The sequence below is a fragment of the Lithobates pipiens genome, unplaced genomic scaffold (assembly GCF_037356315.1).
Source record: "Lithobates pipiens isolate NorthernLeopardFrog02 unplaced genomic scaffold, aLitPip1_a1.2 Scaffold_3, whole genome shotgun sequence".
Classification (NCBI taxonomy): Eukaryota; Metazoa; Chordata; class Amphibia; order Anura; family Ranidae; genus Lithobates; species Lithobates pipiens.
Window position 1 is genome coordinate 98,662,576 of NW_027507790.1, and position 21,214 is coordinate 98,683,789.

Genomic DNA, 21,214 nt, shown 5'->3' on the forward strand with positions numbered 1-21,214 from the left:
GCAGCATAGGATGCTTTCTAACAAAAGGCATTGCGTGTAAACTACACTGTAATTTCAGCAGCAGGAGGGGAGGGGCGGGCATTGTCACTAGCTGAGAGGCAGGGAGAGGACGGGGTAGAGCAGAAGGAAGAGCTGCAGATGACAGAGGCACATAAATTGACCATGGTGTCAAAGCTCAGCAGCCACGGTAGACCGTGGTCAGTTTACAGGGGGAGGTCAGAACCAGACAGGATCAGCCAGGTATTTCAAGTGATACAGGGGACCAAAATACACAGCATGTGCTGTATAACATGCTTTAAAGTGACATAATCCTATTTTTTTTTTTTTTACAAACTCTTTTAGGGTTACAAATTCTTTAAGACAGATAAATGTACCTGACCTCACCTACAGGCTGACACCAGCTATCTTACTATTATGGCATTTGTCAAGTGCTTTTGAAGCTTTTTAGGCCTTGTCACTATGGCCTGTGGACATTCAGATTGGGATTTAATTTGTTTGAATTAGCAGTAGTACCAAGACAAAACATGGTTATCCTCATTCCTTTACCACTTCAGCCCCGGAAGGATTTACAGCCTTAATGACCAGGTCATTTTGTGTGATACAGCATTGCATTATTTTACCTGGCAATTGCATGAGCTTGCGACGCTGTACCCAAAAAAAAATTATATCCTTTTTTTCCCACAAATAGAGCTTTCTTTTGGTGGTATTTGATCACCTGTGCTATAAGTAAAAAAAGATTAACAATTTTGAATAAAAAACTATATTTTTAAATTTTTGCTATAACACATATCCAAAAAAAAAAAAAATGTATGTATTCATCAATTTATGCCAATATGTATTCTGCTACTTATATAATAAAGTTCAGAGTATATAGTGCAGTTCGTGTAGTATATATAATACAGTTAAGAGTATAAAGTGCAGTCAGAATAGTATATAGAATACAGTCCAGGGTGTATAGTGCAGTCAGTGTAGTATATATAATACAGTTCAGAGTACATAGTTCAGTCAGTGTAGTATACAGTATCTCACAAAAGTGAGTACACTCCTCACATTTTTGTAAATATTTTATTATATCAGTGTAAATTTGCTGTCCCCTCAAAATAACTCAACACGCAGCCATTAATGTCTAAACTGCTGGCAACAAAAGTGAGTACATCCCTAAGTGAAAATGTCCAAATTTGGCCCAATTAGCCATTTTCCCTCCCGGGGACTTGTTAATGTTACAAGGTCCCAGGTGTGAATCCATGCCCAAGAGCGTTAAGGCAGTGCTGGAAAATAATGCTTTCCACACAAAATATTGACACTTTGGCCCCAATTTGGACATTTTCACTTAGGGGTGTACTCACTTTTGTTGTAGTGTATTATAAATAATAAAGTGCAGGGTATATAGTGCAGTGCAGAGTATATAATGCAGTGTATTGAAGTGGTTAAGGGGAAACCTGTTACAGAATTAAGAAACAAAATGGTGTGGGGTCCCCCCCAAAATCCATACCAGGCCCCAGTCTGGGGGAATAGTGCTCTGCCATCTCCCACATTTGATCTATGTGCAGTGAAGTGGGGTCTACAACCTCAGGCAGATTTATATTATCTGTTTGTTGGTTTGTATGTCAGATATTCAAGCATAGCTGGATAGATGGTACGTCAATGTGAGGTGAGCCAAGACCTGTGTGTTAGGATGATATGCAAGCTCCAGGGGAGTCCAGGTGTGTTTACTTCCTCTTTGTTTCCCTGCAAAGGTAAAGCATAATGGACTACTATGCATAGCATAGTAGCCCATTATGTCTCACTTACCTGACACAGGAGCCAGCGATGTCACCGATGTCCCCTGTAGCACGAATTGTCCATCTTCCTCCCGGGTATCACTGCTCCAGGGCTGTGAGTGGCCGGAGCAGCGATGATGTTACTCCGGCGCCATTGTCTGTGGCATGCATGCACCGTAGACAGCTGTGCCCTATTTTTGTAAAATATCTCCTTAACCGTGTAGGTTAAGGAGATATTTCTTGGACCTATAGGTAAGCCTTAATCTAGGCTTACCTGTAGGTCAAAGTGGTTTGTAAGGGTTTGCAACCACTTTAACACCCTTTCCAACATATTCTCCATTGCATAACTGTCCGATCAGCTGTGATTTATTGACAGGTCGTATACTTGGTGGTCACCTCTGTAGCTCCACTGCTCCACTCTGCAAGGTTCAGCTGACTGCACTTTGAATTTAGTGCCGCAATGGTTATGCACTGACACCCTATGGGTATGCATACTCCTAAACATTGGAGTGGTGGTGTTTTGAGCATAGACAATATCAATCCGAACCTGCATTGTGCCCAAGGTCTATCTGTGTATGTGTGAATGCGAGGGGCCTGCTTGTTTGGCACTTTGTTAAACAACATTATTGATTATGTTTCTGTATGGGGGGGGGGGTATGTTTCACATTTTGGATAATTGTTATTTTTCTAAATTGTAAATTATTTTTCTATTAAAGATTTTTCTGTTTGGCACACTATAGTTGGTCCTCATAAAACTCTATTTTAGAGTTACTAGTCTGGTTTCTCGTTTGCACGGTTTCCTGTGTATTTGGCACATGCAGGATTTTCTGTGGTTTCCTCACTCCTCCATGTTCAGCCATGCCCTCTGGTCTGATTCAGATCACATTTTATTGAAAAAAATAGCTTCTGAAAATGTGAAAAGATGTGAACGGCGTGCTACCACATGTATATATTGCTTGTTACTGCAATGTTAGGTACTGTTCTCCATCAGATGAAGTTTGGTCATGGATGCAGCTATGGACTAGGAACTGCATATGTAGGGCCTGTGAACTTCCTGCCAGTCTGTTCTTGCACTCTATTACCAAACAGGGAATTTTTCATGTTTCATTATTTGTATGTTTCACAAATAATCACAGAATTTTTTTTAAGGTGACTTTTAGATTTTTTGGATGAAATGGCAATAACCTAATATAAGACTATTTCAAGGGCATAATGTATGTGTCTGCTAATGACAATTATATGATGCAATAGAGGAGATTTACTAAAGTTAGAGAGAGCAAAATCTGGTGTAGCTCTGTACAGAAACCAATCAGCTTCCATGTTTTATTGTCAAAGCTTAATTGAACAAGCTGAAGTTAGAAGCTGATTGGCTACCATGCACAGCTTCACCAGATTCTGAGTGCTCCAGTTTTAGTAAATCTGCCCCAATGATTGTTATTTCGATAATAGGCAGAGTAATAATAAATACGGCACTAATGTTTTTGGGCGGAAGCACTGTAAATACTGTGTAAAAATAGAAAAATCTATCTGTAAAAGATTGACATTTATTTAATGGCTGTGCCACAACTGAAATATATAGCAAACATCTAGCAGCTTCTTATGTTCTGTTTTGAGTGATAGATATGCAAATAAGTATCTCCATTACAGGAGCTGTCATTCCTCACACCTCATTTACGTGGCATTTCGTCTAAGCAAAGACAGGATATCTTTCTACAAAAGAGCTGCACAAAAAAAGGAGGTGCACAATATCCACAATATTCTCACAGCTGAAGTGTTACTTGGATGCACCCATTATAATGCACACTTTGCAGCAATTATTTTTTCTAAATATATTTTGTAAACTGGTTGTTTGTGTAAAGGATTTTTTCCATTCTTTGGAATGTCTAAGTAAATATTACATTGTGTTTAAAAATGGCTCCCGCCTTCTCCACAATTATGCTGCCTGGCTGAACTAATTGCAGACTGTAGGCAAAAACTGTTGTTGCGTGTATGTCATTTTATATTATTTATTGTGTATTTTAAAACATTTTTTTTTACCAAATAAGTTTTATGTATATATTGTTTAGAGGTGTTTCAAGGACAGTGGAACATGTAACCCAGCTTTTTAAATAAAAGGACAAACCTTTTTTCTGGTGCACAAATGCTTAGCTGAAACAGTGAGCTGCTATTTTAGTGTGGGATAGTGCAACCTGCAGGTGAAACCTGGTATCACAGCTGACCACTCAACTGGAAGCCTAATATACCACTACTTGACTTTATTTTACTAAGCCAATATAAAGAGTAAGATGGGAGCACTTGTAGATTAATAAAGTAGTTAAAATACAATGTAATACATTAAAAAAGTAAGTAATTGATCCTGGTAAATTTCTATAATTAAACTGGTTACAAATAAGGACAATTCAAACGAAGGGGATGATTAGAAAAAAATATAAGCAGAGATAACCTTCCTCGATAAACCCATGTCAAAATGATCAGCTGATCCAGAGGCATAGCTGAAGTTATGTGAATTGTCAACTTTTCTTTGTTGTGTTTTTATTTTGGACAATGTATGAGAACATGTTATATAGCGGAGAGTTGGTAACATTTGCCCATGGAAATGATGTGTTACCGTGCTGCTCTTCTCTGTTATGAAAGGTAGCTGTCAGATCTTTCATTGTTTTAATTTCATAGATTTTTAGCAAACCACATACATATCTATGGGGTGTAATTTGATTCCATATATCTAGTATACAGGCACGATCTTCGTTTAGCAAGTGTATGGTAAGTGAGATCTTATGGCATTTCACTGGGATTTTGTTCACATGTAAAAGGCAACTGACGAAGTCTGTCCCTAAATCTACTGATGTCAGTTGGGGGGCTAGGTTTGCACTTCTAAACAGTAAGAGTGTAGTAGAGCAGTGGTCATCAGTGGTCATCAACCCTGTCCTCAGGGTCAGCTAACAAGCCAGGTTTGCAAGATAACTGAAATGACAGGTGACATCATTTGCTGCTCAGTGATTGCAGTATTCTAGTCTGCATCTCCCCAAGGTAATAAAACCTGGCCTGTTAGTTGGCCCTGAGGACAGGGTTGATGACCACTGTAGTAGAGGACACTGCTAGAAGGTATGTAGTTCGGCCTAGCATCTCCAGCACATATTTGGGACCTGTCGATATATTTTTATGGAGAGGCACTGCAACTCGGTACCAGAATGAGAGTGGTTTGTATCCTCCATGACATCTTTAATATGATGGGTCATTTTACTAACCAGTAGAGAAGCTTAGGCAATGATGTGGGAAGAGGTTGTTGAAATTTGTATTGATCAGTTATCTTTATCTCTGGATCTCATGATCATTTTGCCATGCGGTTTTCAGTAAGGTGACATTTGCTTATGTGTTGTTATGTTGTATGCACACTTTGATGGTTTGTGGCAGGTTTACTTTAAATAATCTGTAAGTGTAATCTGATGATTTTGCTAGTACAAGTGTCTGGCTGTTTTTGCTGAAAAAGCAATGTTTCCTGCTGTGATACATTTACAACTTTGCGATTTTAAACAAATTCAGTAAACACTCTCTGTTAAATTAAACATTACTTATGATATTAATTACAAAAAAACTGCAAAAAACAGAGCATACATTTTTAATTCTGTAAAATACACGTGGTTGCTTTGAAAATATGGAGTACTTGCCACAATAAATGCATGCTGTAGTGTTTCTATGAGATAAACTGACACACACTTTTGGGTTCTGCTGCAATTCTATGTGCCCAGTAAGCATTCACTAATGTAAAGCAGCACATAATACAAAAAGATAATGAAATATGAAATACAAGTCAAATGAATAGATTAGCAGACTAAACAATATCTTTCTTAAGTGCACCTTTCACTGTTATAGCAGTTGTTTAGATGTCTAAATAGTACTGTACAGTTAGTTAGTTAGTTAAGCAGGAAATAGGTTATGCAATTTTCTTTCCTGCAGTCCACTAGTTGCAGGAAATAAAAATTGCTCAATTCCCCCAACAACACAATCAATGTTGATGGGAGAATCCCTCCCGCGGACCTATTGTGAGGAGGGGGGGTGAGGGTGATGTTGTGCAGGAAGCCTTCCCTGCCGGGAGAACGCGGTAATTGCTGCTGGAAATATTCGCATCCTAAAAATCCATCATGCTGGTCAATCGACTTCTGTACAATCAGCCTGCCCATAGATAGATCGAATTTTGGCTGGTCCGTGCTGAAAGGGCCAGGATGCGATACATCTAATGGCCGGCTTTAGTCAATAGGCATCAAAGTTTGCATCAAAGTTTGATCATACTGCTCAGTGCACCCTGTGATTTAACAGCCCTGGTCAAAAATGCTTCCTCTCTTTCTCAAGTCTACAATTTTGTGTGAGGTGCTTGTGATACTAAGTGGTGTAGTCTTTAACTCATCTATGTTAACATAGAGCACTGGAGTAGAAGAGCAGAAAGCATTGTTCCACTAAGGCCTCATGCACACTGGACATTTTTAAACCTGCTGTTAGGGACATTTGCCATTTTATTTTCTACCTCTAATTGCCCTGCATGTACCCATTCACACATTAGAGGCAGAACAAAAACCCACTGCCAGCGCGTCCAGGAGCAACAGTGTTTTTTGCAGAAAAAATGCTTGCTGTGTCTAAATGCGTGTAAATGCTAGGTGCATGCAGCGATTGATAAATGATTATTCTGGCCAATGCAGTGAATTAACGCTTAAATGTTTGACGTGCCTAAACGTGCTACAGCGTTTGCAAGCGGCAAGTGTTTTTTCTGCCAAGATGCTGTTTCAAGGAGGAAAGGAGAGATGGCCTAACACCCAGCGTGCATGAGGTCTAAGAAAGAAAGATATTTTAAGGCATTGCAAGTGAAACTCAGTTGAAACCCATTACAGACAACAATATAAGAATTTAATGAGAAAAAGGTGTTGTCATTTGAAAAATAACAAACTGTATTTTGACAAGTTAACCTACATTTTTTCCAGATCCTTTCATTTCAAAATGCGTGTCATGTGTTACTGAATTTTATATGTTTGCATGTATTTAACAAATGGTTTAAACATTAGATGACTATAAATAACTTCATTTGTGATTGAAACAATAAATCAGTTTTTCTCTGCATTTTGCAAAGCTCTCGCGGGAGGTCACGAAAATCTCACCACCATCATCACCGGCATTCTCGCTCAGTAAGTTCTGAGTCCAGATCTTCAAGCTTTGAAAACAGGTAATGAAACAGTAATGCTCAATATATGACAACTTCCTAAACATTTATGTTTAATGCTTTTGGACATATGGCCAATATAACATAGCATGCCATGCTTTGTGTTTCACGGTCATTGATCGCAGGTTATTATATGGATAACTTGGCCTAACCATTGAACCAACAGACTCATCAGGTTAGAGCCCTAAGTATTTAGCTGAAAAGAACTACAACAGAAAGCTCTCAACTCCAAATGAGCAACCAAATCCACATATATATGGATAGATTAATGGTTAAGATAAAACAGAATTTTATTGCAAATAATAATTTATAATACTATCTGTTTTCATAGGACCAATTTTAAGCCAACTTCCTTCTGGCTATATTAATGTTGAGACCTACATAAAGTGACTTTATATTATATTGTAGCAATGGTTTTAATAAAAACACCTGTTCACTGATTCTGTAAGCCCTTGTACACATGGTCGGAGATTCCGACGGAATGTGTCCGATCGGAGCGTTTTGTTAGATACTCCGACTGTGTGTGGTATGCATCGGACTGTTTCCGTCGGAGTATCCGTTGGACCAAATTTTCCAACTTGCCGGAAATATTTTCCGACAAAATGCTCCGATCGGACATACTCCGATCATGTGTAGAGAATTCCGATCGGACAAAGTGCCACGCATGCTCAGATCAAATTCCTACATCAAAGCTATTGGCTACTAACCTGAACGTAGTCCTGTCCTAACGAAATAACGTCATCACGTTCTGAAAGATCGGATTTTCCGACAACTTTGTCCGACCGTGTGTATGCAACAGTTTCGGACAAGATCCGTCGGACAAAATCCGACGCATTTGGTTGTCGGAATCTCCAACCGTGTGTACAAGGGCTAAGGGTTTATGTATCTGAGAAGAGATAGTATCACACTTGTTTGTTTTTACAGTCCTGGTGTTGTTCTGTACTTCAGGGTGAATGCACACTTAGACCCTGTACACATGATAGGATTTTCTGATGGAAAATGTGTGATAGGACCTTGTTATCAGAAATTCCGACCATGTGTAGGCTTCATCACACATTTTCCATAGGAATTTCCGTCACAAAAAATTAGAGATCTGGTTCTCAAATTTTGCGACAACAAAATCTGTTTCTGACCGTGTGTGTACACAATTCCAACGCATAAAGTGCCACGCATGCTCGGAATCAAGCAGAAGAGCAGCACTGGCTATTGAACTTCATTTTTATCAGCTCATCGTACGTGTTGTACGTCACCGCGTTCTCGACGTTCGGAATTTCTGACCAACTTTGTGTGACTGTGTGTATGCAAGACAAGTTTGAGCCAACATCCGTCGGGAAAAATCCCATGGATTTTGTTGTCGGAAAATCCTATCATGTGTACAGGGCATATGGCCCTTTTTACACAGACTGTCCGATGATCAGGTCCGCCTATCAGTTTTTCAGGCAGACCTGATCGGACCTTTCACTCTCCCCTACAGAGAGGCAGATGTCATCGGTGACATGTCCACTGACATCTGCCACTATCTGATCTGATCCTGTCTGCAAAATCCAGATGTATTGTTGTCCTATTTTCCATCCATCTGGCGGTTCGGATGAAAATGGACAGGCAGTCAGTTTTCACCTGATTTCCCCATAGAGGAGAGTGGGACTCTGTCAGTCTCCGCTCTGTACAGTGAGTAGAGACAGACCTGTCAGCAGACTAATATATATATATATATATATATATATATATATATATATATATATATATATATATATATATATATATTTATATATAAAATACATACATACATACAAAAGCAGAGGCAGTCGTTTTATTATAATAACATATATATATATATACAATATATATTATTATATTAAAAAAACTTCTACTTTTATATATTCTATTAAAAGACTGATGTTGCTTTTGTATATATATTGTAAGGGATCTTCCCGGGGTAGGGTGTGTTTGGACACAGTTCACAGCAGACTTGGAATTTATAAAGCAGATCTTGGCGTTTATTCGTGGTACAAACAGTCCAGCAAACAAAATATACAGCAACACCGTGCTTTCTAAGTACAACAAAAATAAAAAGTCCTAGCCCGGCTGGGCGCTTACTAACAGGTTCTGCTCACCTATCTGACACTTACAAACACAGCGTCTTTCGCCTGGATGTCGCAGGGTGAGTTTTAGCTCCAGCAGTGGCTGTGCTTGCAGCTTCCTTCAACACACAGATTGTTCATTCCCTGGCTGAGAGCAATCTCCTGCAGACCCTACAGAGCCTTTAGCTTCCCAGGCTAATTAGGATCCAAGCTCACCTGATCCCAAACCCAGAACTGGATCGGGGGATGTGGAATGACAGGTCCCTCTACCAAACCTACCTGCCATTCCATATAAACCCAGGCCCGGCAAAATTAAATAACAACTCAGCAGCATATCGCTGCTGAGAAACTGATCCATCCTGGATTTACCATCTCACACTGTGTAGCAACCTAGGTGAGATGTACACCCCCTCGATCACTTCTCCAGTGACATGTCTACATATCCCCCCCCTCTTTTTCAGACCGGAGGGCTGAGCCTTTTGTCCCCACAGACAACTTACCCTTGACAATGCGTCAGCATTTGCCTGTAATTTCCCTGGCCTGTGTTCCACAGTGAAATTAAAGTTTTGTAGGGAGAGAAACCATCTAGTCACTCTTGCATTTCTCTCCTTGTTTAACTTCATCCATGTTAGGGGGGCATGGTCTGTCACCAACTTGAATTTCCTGCCTAGCAAGTAATACTTTAAAGATTCTAGGGCCCACTTCACTGCCAAACATTCTCGCTCCACAATGGCATAATTTTTCTCGGCCGGGGTTAGTTTTCTACTCAAGTACGTCACCGGATGCTCCTCACCATTCACTACTTGTGAGAGTACTGCACCTAAGCCTGTGTTAGAGGCATCTGTCTGGACCAGAAATTCTCGCCTGAAATCGGGGGTGACTAACACAGGTGGTTGGCACAAGGCAGACTTAAGGCTTTGGAAAGCCTCCTCGGCCTCTGGGGTCCACGTGACCATTGCTGTCTTTCCGCCCTTTGTCAAGTCAGTTAGCGGAGCAGCAACTGAGGCAAAGTTCGGCACAAATCTACGGTAATAACCCGTAATACCCAGGAAAGCTCTAACCTGTTTCCTTGTCAGGGGTCTAGGCCAATTCTGTATTGCCTCAATTTTATTTAGCTGTGGCCTAACCAATCCTCTTCCAACAATGTAGCCCAGATATTTGGCCTCTTCTAGGGCTAGAGCACACTTCTCGGCATTTATGGTCAACCCTGCATCACTTATGGCATCCAACACGGCCTGTACCTTACAGAGGTGACTTTCCCAATCAGGGCTAAAAATGACCACATCATCGAGGTAGGCGGCTGAGTAATCACGATGTGGTCGCAGAATCAAGTCCATCAACCTCTGGAAAGTTGCAGGCGCTCCATGTAACCCGAACGGCATCACTACATACTGGAATAGCCCATCAGGGGTGGAGAAAGCAGTTTTCTCTTTAGCCTCGTCAGAAAGTGGAATCTGCCAATAGCCCTTTGTGAGATCGAGGGTGGTTATGTACCTGGCGTTACCCAACTTCTCAATCAACTCATCTACCCTGGGCATAGGATACGCATCGAACTTGGAGATCTCATTCAACTTTCTGAAATCGTTACAGAACCTCCAAGTTCCATTGGGCTTTGGGATTAGCACAATTGGGCTGGACCATTCACTCTGTGACACCTCAATTACCCCCAGAGCAAGCATACGTTTTACCTCGGCAGATACGGCTTCCCTACGTGCCTCGGGTATCCTATAGGGCTTAAGGTTTACTCTGCTTCTAGGCTCAGTTTCAATGTGATGATGGATGAGGTGTGTACGCCCTGGGAGGTCAGAGAACTTGTTTTTGTTTTTCTGTAAAAATTCCTGAGCCTCCTGTTTCTGTGATACTGATAGAGCATCACCTACCTTGACTGGAGGGATTGGTTGTGACAAATTATTAACAGTATTTGTCGCCACCAAGGATTCCCTGTCTTTCCAGGGCTTGATCAAGTTTATGTGATAAACTTGGAAAGGCTTCCTTCTACCTGGTTGGTGCACCTTGTAGTTCACCTCACTGATCTTTTCAACAATTTCATAAGGACCTTGCCACTTCGCCAAGAATTTACTCTCAACAGTGGGGACTAGTATAAGGACCCTATCGCCTGGGTTGAATGTCCTGATTCTTGCGGACCGGTTGTAAATTCTACTTTGGGCCTCTTGAGCTCTCTGGAGGTGTTCCCTTACCAGGGGCATTACAGTGGCTATACGGTCCTGCATTTGTGCTACATGCTCAATAACACTCTTGTATGGGGTGGACTCATTCTCCCATGTCTCTTTTGCAATGTCTAGTAGACCCCTAGGGTGATGACCATAGACCAACTCGAATGGTGAGAACCCTGTGGACGCTTGGGGCACCTCCCTAATAGCAAACATGAGGTAGGGTAATAAATGATCCCAGTCACGACCATCTTTTGCCACCACTTTCTTCAACATATGTTTCAAAGTTTTATTAAATCTCTCCACCAATCCGTCCGTCTGGGGGTGGTACACAGAGGTACGGATGTGTGAGATTTTAAATAGTCTGCATAATGCCTTCATTACTTTCGACATAAATGGCGTACCTTGGTCAGTTAGGATTTCTTTGGGGATCCCAGTCCTAGAGAACATATAAAACAACTCACGTGCAATTGTTTTAGATGCAGTGTTTCTTAAGGGTACAGCCTCAGGATAGCGGGTCGCATAATCCAGGACTACCAAAATATACTGGTGTCCTCTAGCTGACTTTACAATGGGACCCACTAAATCCATGGCAATACGCTCAAAAGGCACCTCTATAATAGGGAGCGAAACCAAAGGACTGCGAAAATGTGACACTGGGGCACTAACCTGACATGTGGGGCACGACTCACAGTATTTTTTAATGTCATCATATATGGCCGGCCAAAAAAACCTCTGGAGAACCCTCTCTCGCGTTTTGTCAGTCCCCAAGTGTCCCCCAAGAACATGGTTATGTGCCATGTCAAGCACCTGACGCCGGTACGGCTTAGGTACCAGAAGCTGTTCCACAATCTCACCCTTAACCTTATTAACCCTATAGAAAAGATCATTAGTCACCGAAAAATGTGGAAATCTTTTTTCAGCATCTGGTTCCTGAGGTACCCCATTCATTACAGCAACCTGCTCTCTCGCATTTTTGAGAGTGGGGTCCTGTAATTGTGCAGCCCCAAAATTATCTCTAGACACCTCTAAGTCTAGTATATTTTGCTCAGTGGGAGGAGCCTCCTCCTCCCCAGCCAGGACCTGTAAAGGAAAACAATCATTTTCATCCTGCATACTTTTATCATTCACAGTGGACAAGGCAACCCCCTTAGAGGTATCCTCACTCCTTTTGGGGATTTTTCTTTTTTCCCAGAGAGCCCAGAATAATGGAAAATCGCGCCCCAATATTACATTATGCATGAGGTTTTTAACCACACCCACTTCATATTGTACGGTGCCTTGTTCAGTCCCGACTTTAGCCAGCACTATAGGGTACATTTTTGTATCACCATGTATGCACACAACACTCATATGCTTTTGAGACTCTAAGTCCCCAGTCACCAGGCTAGCATGCACCAAGGTTACAAGGCTTCCTGAGTCCATTAACGCTTTAACAGGAAAGTCATTGATTGTAATATCGCAGATTTGCGGTTCAGTCTCTAGTCCAGGAACTGCAGCACAAGATGGTTCCGCAAATAGCGACTGACGCCGGCTAGCGTCACATTCCATGGGTTCAGAGGTAAGAGGGCAATGGGCCGACACGTGTCCCGCCTCATGGCATCTCCAACACTGGATAGGGCCTGGTCTCTTTGGCAAGGAGTCCTTTTCAGAGCCCCTTAGCCACCCGGGACCATCACCAGTCTTTTGTCCCTGAGACACCACTTGAGCCCTTTTCCCCCCATCAGCACCCCTCCACACTCCCCCAATAGATGGAAGTCTCTTACCAGCTGACGGCACAGATCTGGCGCTCCGGGGAGGTGAAGATGCTGCAGGAACATCACGGAGGTAGTCCTCAGTCGCCTGGAACCTCTCCACAAGGTTGACAAGTTCGTTTGCGTTCTTAGGATCACCTTGTCCCACCCAGCGTTGCAGGTCAGTAGGAAGCGCTCGGAGGTAGCGATCCATCACGACCTTCTCTAGGATTTGTGCAGGAGTAGAAGTGTCTGGCTCCAACCACTTTCTTGCCAAATGGATTAGGTCATACATCTGGGACCTCGCTGATTTGTCCAGACTGTAGCTCCAGTTGCGTACCCTCCGGGCACGGACTGCAGTAGTAACTCCTAGTCGGGCAAGTATCTCCTCTTTTAGCCGAGTATAGTCCTTAACCTCTTGCTCACTGAGGTCATAGTAGGCCTTTTGGGGTTCACCTGTTAAATAGGGCGCAATTACCTCTGCCCACTCAGCGGCTGGTAACTTCTCTCGCTCAGCCACGCGCTCAAATACTGTTAGAAAGGCCTCAACATCGTCCTCAGCAGTCATCTTTTGCAGCGCTTTCTGCACAGTCCTTCTCCCAAAAAAAATCTCTGGAGCGGCTCCCATCACTATGGGTGGATTAGTAACCACAGGCGCCTCACGATTTACTATCAGGTGCTCGATAAGTTGTTGTTGGCTTTGGCGCAAAGCTTGCAACTCTTCCTTATGCATCTGCTGTTGTGCCGCCATGGACTGTTCATGTCGTTGCTGTTGTTGCAAACTCACTTGCATAAACTGCTTCAGCATCTCCTCCATGTTGCTGGACTGTTCCTGGAGTGTCATTGCAGCTTTCACCCAAGACATAAGCAGCTGTAGCCAAGTCTGTCCACACCGTTGCCCCTAGCAACCGACTTTGCCCGCATTCGAACACCAATTGTAAGGGATCTTCCCGGGGTAGGGTGTGTTTGGACACAGTTCACAGCAGACTTGGAATTTATAAAGCAGATCTTGGCGTTTATTCGTGGTACAAACAGTCCAGCAAACAAAATATACAGCAACACCGTGCTTTCTAAGTACAACAAAAATAAAAAGTCCTAGCCCGGCTGGGCGCTTACTAACAGGTTCTGCTCACCTATCTGACACTTACAAACACAGCGTCTTTCGCCTGGATGTCGCAGGGTGAGTTTTAGCTCCAGCAGTGGCTGTGCTTGCAGCTTCCTTCAACACACAGATTGTTCATTCCCTGGCTGAGAGCAATCTCCTGCAGACCCTACAGAGCCTTTAGCTTCCCAGGCTAATTAGGATCCAAGCTCACCTGATCCCAAACCCAGAACTGGATCGGGGGATGTGGAATGACAGGTCCCTCTACCAAACCTACCTGCCATTCCATATAAACCCAGGCCCGGCAAAATTAAATAACAACTCAGCAGCATATCGCTGCTGAGAAACTGATCCATCCTGGATTTACCATCTCACACTGTGTAGCAACCTAGGTGAGATGTACACCCCCTCGATCACTTCTCCAGTGACATGTCTACAATATATATACACACACACACACACACACACACACACACACATATATATATATATATATATATAATATTATTAGTCTGCTGTTGCTGCTGGTATATTGGAGACCACACTGGTTCCCGACCCCATCTCTTCTCTCTTCTTTCATCCTTAATCAGTGTCTTACCTTCTTCTTCTCATCTCTGTGAGGGTCAGAGACTGACTGCAGCCCGCTCTGTTGTGTGGGTGGGAGGAAGAAATTACATGAAGCGAGCAGCACCTCATTGGCTGGAAGCGCAGCCTGGCGGGCACCTGTCCTGGACTCCTGGCACTGCTGGCAGCCTCTGGCTATTTGTGATCCGGAATGAGTCTGGCCCAGCGAACATCAACTAAACCGGGTCGCACTCCAGTTCTCACATAGGTGAGGCTTGCACAGTGACATTCAGCAGCACTGTCTGCAGCAGTATGCCAGGAGCTGCTGAGTCTCGCGTGGCGCCGGCCACAGCCGCTAGCTAACAAAAACACACATGATGTCTATCCAACGGAGTCTCGGAAAGCTGAGCTGGCTACACCCTCCTTAGGCAGCAGTGTGCCCTAGGCGGCAGTGCCCCCTAAGCAGGCACCTAGTTTGCCTAGTGGGAGTGCCGGCCCCGTGAAAGGGGCCTTAGAGGAGGCAGCAGAATCAATGGGAACCCATGCTGTTGTGTGCATTATGTTTAGCACTGTACAGTGCCACATAACATATTTCTTAAAATACTTTTCATAACATTTTTGGAACCTATTTGTATGGGCTGTAAGTGGGATCCTAAAGTGGACTGTTTGGCTACTAAACTGCAAACCTAATTACTGTGGTATACAACATTTTATGTTATCTGCTATATAGCAGTGAAAGATCAGATCCACCCTTTGTGATAACAAATACATATTTTTTTTCACTTTAACCTCTTAGCATCAGCACTATAGCCGAATGATGGCCACAGCGTGGACTTGAATTTCTGGGAGGCCATCATATGACGGCCTCCCCTTTATACAGGCCCCGTGCTGTTGTCACTGAGTCACTGAGACTCGGGTGATCACAAATCCGAGTAAGGGGTCGGTCCTGACCCCTTACCACATGATCATCTATCAGCCAATGACAGCTGATCACATGATGTAAACAAAAGCTTGGTAATCGTTTTTTTTTTCTCCTCACACTCTCAGCATGAGGAGAAAAAAAAGCCGATCGCCGGCTTATGTGGAAGGGACATCGGTTCCGAAGAGGAAAATGCAATTCTGCCTCAACTGTGCCACCAGTACCCCCTGCCAGTGCCACCTGCCATTGCCGACTGCCAGTGCCCACAGTGCCCACCAATGCTACCTATCAATTTCCATGAGTGCCACCTATCAATGCCCACAAGTGCCACCTATCAATGCCCACCAGTGGTGCCAATCAATGCCACCTAGCAGTGCTGCCTATCAGTGTAACCAAACAGTGCTGATCAGTGCCCATTATTGCCACCCATCACTGCCACCCATCAGTGGCCATCACTGCCACCTGTCAGTGCCCATCAATGCTCCCTTATCAACGTACATCAATGAAGGAGAAAAATTATCTGTTTGCAAGATTGTATAACAAAATATAAAAACATAAAAAACTTTTTTTTTTAAATCAGTATTTTTAAAAAATGTTAACAAAAAAAAAACCCGCAGAGGTGATTAAATATCACCAAAAGCAAGCTCTAATTGTGGGAAAGAAATGATACAAATTTCATTTGGGTACAGTGTTATATGACCACACAATCGGCATTCAAAGTGCATCAGCGCTGAAAGCTGAAAATTGGTCTGGGCAGGAGAGGGGTTTAAGAGCCCAGTAAGCAAGTGGTTAATCATTTATTCACAGTCATTGAAATATTCTGTTTTAAAGTTCCTTGGCACAAGATGAATGCAAGTGAAAAATGTACTCCTTTAGAAATCTCTTGCAATAAAAGGTAGTGGACAATAACTAGGCTTATACATATTATAAGCTAAGGAGCTTTTATAACCTAAAATATGTAAAATCATAAACAACTATTTGGGTTATTTTTTATTTTTTTATTTATTAGGACTTTGTTTATCAAGTTAAGCCTTTATCATTTTCATTTTTGGACAGCTGGTTGCAGGTACAATCTTTACTGTCTTCATAAAATGCACTGTCTGTCAGAGGAAATGTCACAGACTAAACAGGAGCCTCTAAGTGGCACTGGTGATTTTGCTTTCCTCTGTTTACATTCTGTTTTATGACAGCTGTTGGGCTGTTCTGTGGAGATGGCAGGTGATCCTCTCTGCGTGTGTCCACTTGTTTTTGCAGACCTACACACGGGATCCCATACCCCTGTTTTATATAGAAGTCTGGCAACTGTCACATAGAAGAATATGAAGCTGTGAACACAAATTTTCAAGACCACTAAATCAAAATCACCTCCCTCTTCTGACATTGTCAACAATGCATACGATAATGATAGTCATTTCTTGGAAACTGCTAGAGCAGTTTAAGACAACACCACCACAATGCTGCTGAACTGTATTTTAATATCTCAGAATCGTCAACGCATATTGTGTTTTTAAAGCTGAGCTCCAGTCTTGTTCAAAAACACTATTTAATCCAGTTATCCGTTCATTGAATATATATATATATATATATATATACATGATGTAATATTTAGAGGTATAGCTCCTCGGGACCATGTGCAAAGCTGTTGGTCTTAAGCATAAAGGTGTTTATTTTTCTTTCAATGCGAATGAATACAGGACTTTCAGCAGCAACAAAGAGTTTACTTAATTCCAAAAAACATAACAGAAAAGTCCGCTTATCAGAACAAACATCATAAAGGAAACGTTAAGAAACGTAAAGTTCATATACTGGATTTACCCAAAGGTTAACACAGTCCAACCCTGGTTGTTTGGTAGCTTCCAGCACATGTGCAGAACTCCAACAGTTCTCTCTTTCAAACTCCTACTCCCCATCCCAAAAACGAAGAGTTTCCTGCTTTATGTAGTGCCTCCTGGAGGCTGCTTAACTCCATAGGGACTGGAGTCCCAGTAGCCAGAAGTGGAGGTCCTTTTTCCACCCGAATGTCAAATTCCGGGTCCCATCTAAATCTCTATTAATGCCAAGAGGACTGCAAGTCAGTCCTCCCCTTTACTTGACTATCCTGAAATTCCTCACCCATCATGGCTGAGAACCCTGAGTACACAGACATTTCCTCTAAAGGGTAATTCCGTTTTCGTGTGGAAAAAAATAGCAAATAAAAAAATAATATAGTATATACAATTGCGACACAAGTCAGATTGTATTTGAATTACCTTTCCTTTTCAATCTGCAGCTCTGCAATTTTCTGTAAAATTCAATACAATATGGCTACCTGGAGGTGTTCTGTACACATTTCCTGCTTGTGTGTTTGGCTCGCTGATTTTCCCAGAAATCTGCACTAAGATACAATTCAGATAGCAGGGATCCTGTGCAACAAAAAATTTATTTTTGGTGAGATATTCCCAATAGAAAATCATATCTAAAGGGATGCACACCCTGCAATTTTCCTCATTAGTGCCCCGCAGGTGAAGCAACTGGTTGATAATTAAGAAACCCCATCCTATTGCACTTACCATATGTAGAAAGACAAACACACAGGGATTTCTTCAGAATAAAAAAAGGTAGGACTCTGCAACAAAGTTTATTGAAATCCTTGTAAAAAGAGGGAAATGTTTTTTTTTTCTTAACAAAAGTGGAGAAACTCTTTAAGGGACCATAAACCAAATATTGGTGCCACATAGCACCCGTCTGGGACCCAAGCTTGGTGTTTTGTACAGTGGGTATAGAGTTTCTTTTCAGACTTTCATATTTTATAATTACTATCTATAGTGCATTTTATTTCATATAAAGAAGCAAAAAATATTTTGTAATATTCTTCTGTCTCAGTATATAATCCAAGGAGGAGCAACTGAAATTTGATTGATTTACTACACAAAATGTCCAGCTTAGCCTATTGACCTTCCAACTGAATTATGTTTAAAGTTTGTTAACCTTTAAAAATACTAGTATTATTTGAAACAAGTGATGAAAACTTTAGCCAGTAATTTCAATCTTCAGTCTTTTCCAGTGTTGAGGGGTATGCTGTTGAGGTGAACGGCTCCTCTCAGGCATGGCACATCTAGGTGCTGCATCCCAAGAAGGTTTATTGCTCAGCTGCTCCATAGTTCTATGGAGAGTAAAGCAGGCAGAATCACTACTTAGAATATAGGCAAGCTAGATCTGATATTGTAAAAGATATAGGTCAGTTCTTTGAGGAGCTTTTTCATTTGGTATACATACATTTATTGAGAATCTGTAGGTTTATTAACATTGTCTCTTCCAGTTGTTGTTATAGGACTGATATTCTTACTCCTTTATTTCAGACCACGGGAGCAATCTAGAGAAAAAAAACATCAATTAAAAAGAAAAAAACACAAATACCATCATTCTAGGTCTGTAAATAAGAAGCACAAAGAAGCCCCCCCTCTGTCTGCAAAAAACACCACGTACTCCACCAAGATGACAGTAAGTAGAACTTTTCAATTCAAAACAGCAGCGTCCCTTTCTACGTGTGTGCTACATAAAGGAATGGATGCAGCTTACTGAAGTTGTTCACTTTTAGTGTTGGATGGGTCTGAAACAAACAGCAATTTATTGGAATTAATGCATTTGTCATATGTACTATATGGTCCAGTAGCATAGTATCTCTCTATGACAGAGACTATTTTAAAGAAATAGAAATATATACCATCATTTGTCAGTTTTATAAGAAGTAGTTCACTGTTTTACAATGTCTTGTCAGGATTGTAATCACTATTTTTTAAAGCGTGTCTGAGAAATGAAAAATAGTTCTCGGATTAGAAAGAAACATTTGAGTGCATCAGCAGATTTTTGAGAAGTATAAATAGCAGGTGATCTCCGATAATACAAAGTAGATAAAATGTTTACTTCCAGAGTAACAGTACATGAAACCCCAAAACATGGTTTTATTTTTTGTATGTGTAATGCACCGCTCTGACCCTAGCCCTCTTCCTTTCAAAGCCCTGACCCTAACTAACCCTCTTCCTTCCAAAGACCTGACCCTCTTGCTAACAAATTCATACAAGCACAAACAAATACACATTCAAACCAGAGTAGGAAGAATAATTCACCAATCAACATGCCAGTGTATTTTCTAGATTGTTGCAAGGGTTCCTCTGTGTTGAATAGTTTGAGAAAGGCTGGTCTAGAGAAAGGTTAGAAACACATGGGGTACACATGCTGACTCCACGTAGTTATGGTACTACTTGGATTTGAACCAAGGATTGAAATGCAGCAATGCTGTCTGCTGCAGTACTATGGCCTAATGCAGTGGTCATCAACCCTGTCCTCAAGGCCCACTAGCAGGCCAGGTTTGCAAGATAACTGAAATACATCACAGGTTATATCATTTGCTGCTCAGTGATTGCAGTATTCTAGTCTGCATCTCCCCAAGGTAATACATAAAACCTGGCCTGTTAGTGGTCCTTGAGGACAGGGATGATGACCACTGGCCTAATGTGCCATCAAAACTTTCATTAATTTCTGTTCTGTAGAGTAAAAAAATGCCAGGTGAATCTGAGTTTTTCTGCAACGAAATAAGGAAGAACAATCACAATGGGATTTTGTACAGCTTTTAGGGTGGCTTAGAGTAATGTTGTGGGCCTATAGCCCTTAGCTCAGTGTAGAATCATTGCATAGGTACTATCTGAATAAATGAGAGCAAACAACTAAAAATATGAATTATAGACATAATAATATGAGAAGGTGAGGTTACAATAAGCAAAGTAAATTAACTTTAGTTTCACTAGTGGTACTGTGTTCATACAGAGATATATGATGAGTGACTGATGAGTGAGTACTCATTTCATGACAGATAATAGGTGACTGTACCCAACTTCAACCCTAAGGTAATTTGAGAACATCTGATGTATGCCTGTTACATTATATCCACAAAAATTAAACAGGCAAGAATTCTGTTCATCCTAGTACTACCAGGGGACCCTGGCCATCTGCTGGAACCATTTGTTCGTTATGGAATAAATACCCTCTTTCTCCCTTTGTGGTACAAATGTATTTTTGTTTTAGGCATTAGGACAGTATACTTCTTAATTTTTACTAAACTCATAAATATTGCAAAATTAGCTTTTGAGTTTATGTCAAAATCTTATTAAATATGAAGGCAGTGGCAACAGCTGCTGTTAGAACAGCTGCCACATACTTATTTAAATGACCATGGCATCTCACACTGAAGTAGTTTAAGAAATAAATAAATTCCCAGTTATAATAAAGTTTCAGTTTAAGTATGGATTAATTTTATGTTTGCATGTGTCTAAGGCCTAGAAAGTGTCATTGTTCTCTCCTGGTTACATTAAGTCTAATATACTGCTATGAGATGCTAGGTAAGGTTATACAAATGCCTCATGAGAAGACCTTGAAAAGCTCCAGAATAGCCAAGAAAAGGTTGGAGTCTTAGGCTGACCAAAGGTAACTGTGAGCCAGCCTGGTCAGCCACCTTTCATCATGACCACTACCGGATTAAGCAGTCTGAAAGTAATGGTGATGAAAATGGTAACATCGCTAGAAATCACACATATCATTTAACCTTAATTGCTATGCAAATTTTGTAGATTGCTGCAACATGCTTTTGCACATAATTACTTACCATTGTTATATACAATGTATTGTAACTACTAGCAGCCAGC

General features: G+C 41.5%; 1 protein-coding gene across 1 annotated transcript in view; it reads left to right on the forward strand.

Annotated features, from left to right (window-relative positions):
- Positions 1 to 21,214, forward strand: part of SRRM4 (serine/arginine repetitive matrix 4) — a 212,251-nt gene that overhangs the window by 153,835 nt on the left and 37,202 nt on the right. The window contains exons 7-8 of the mRNA XM_077462077.1: positions 6,877 to 6,969; positions 18,875 to 19,016. Of these exons, the coding sequence (XP_077318203.1) occupies positions 6,877 to 6,969; positions 18,875 to 19,016 (235 nt within the window). The remainder of the gene's footprint in view (positions 1 to 6,876; positions 6,970 to 18,874; positions 19,017 to 21,214) is intronic.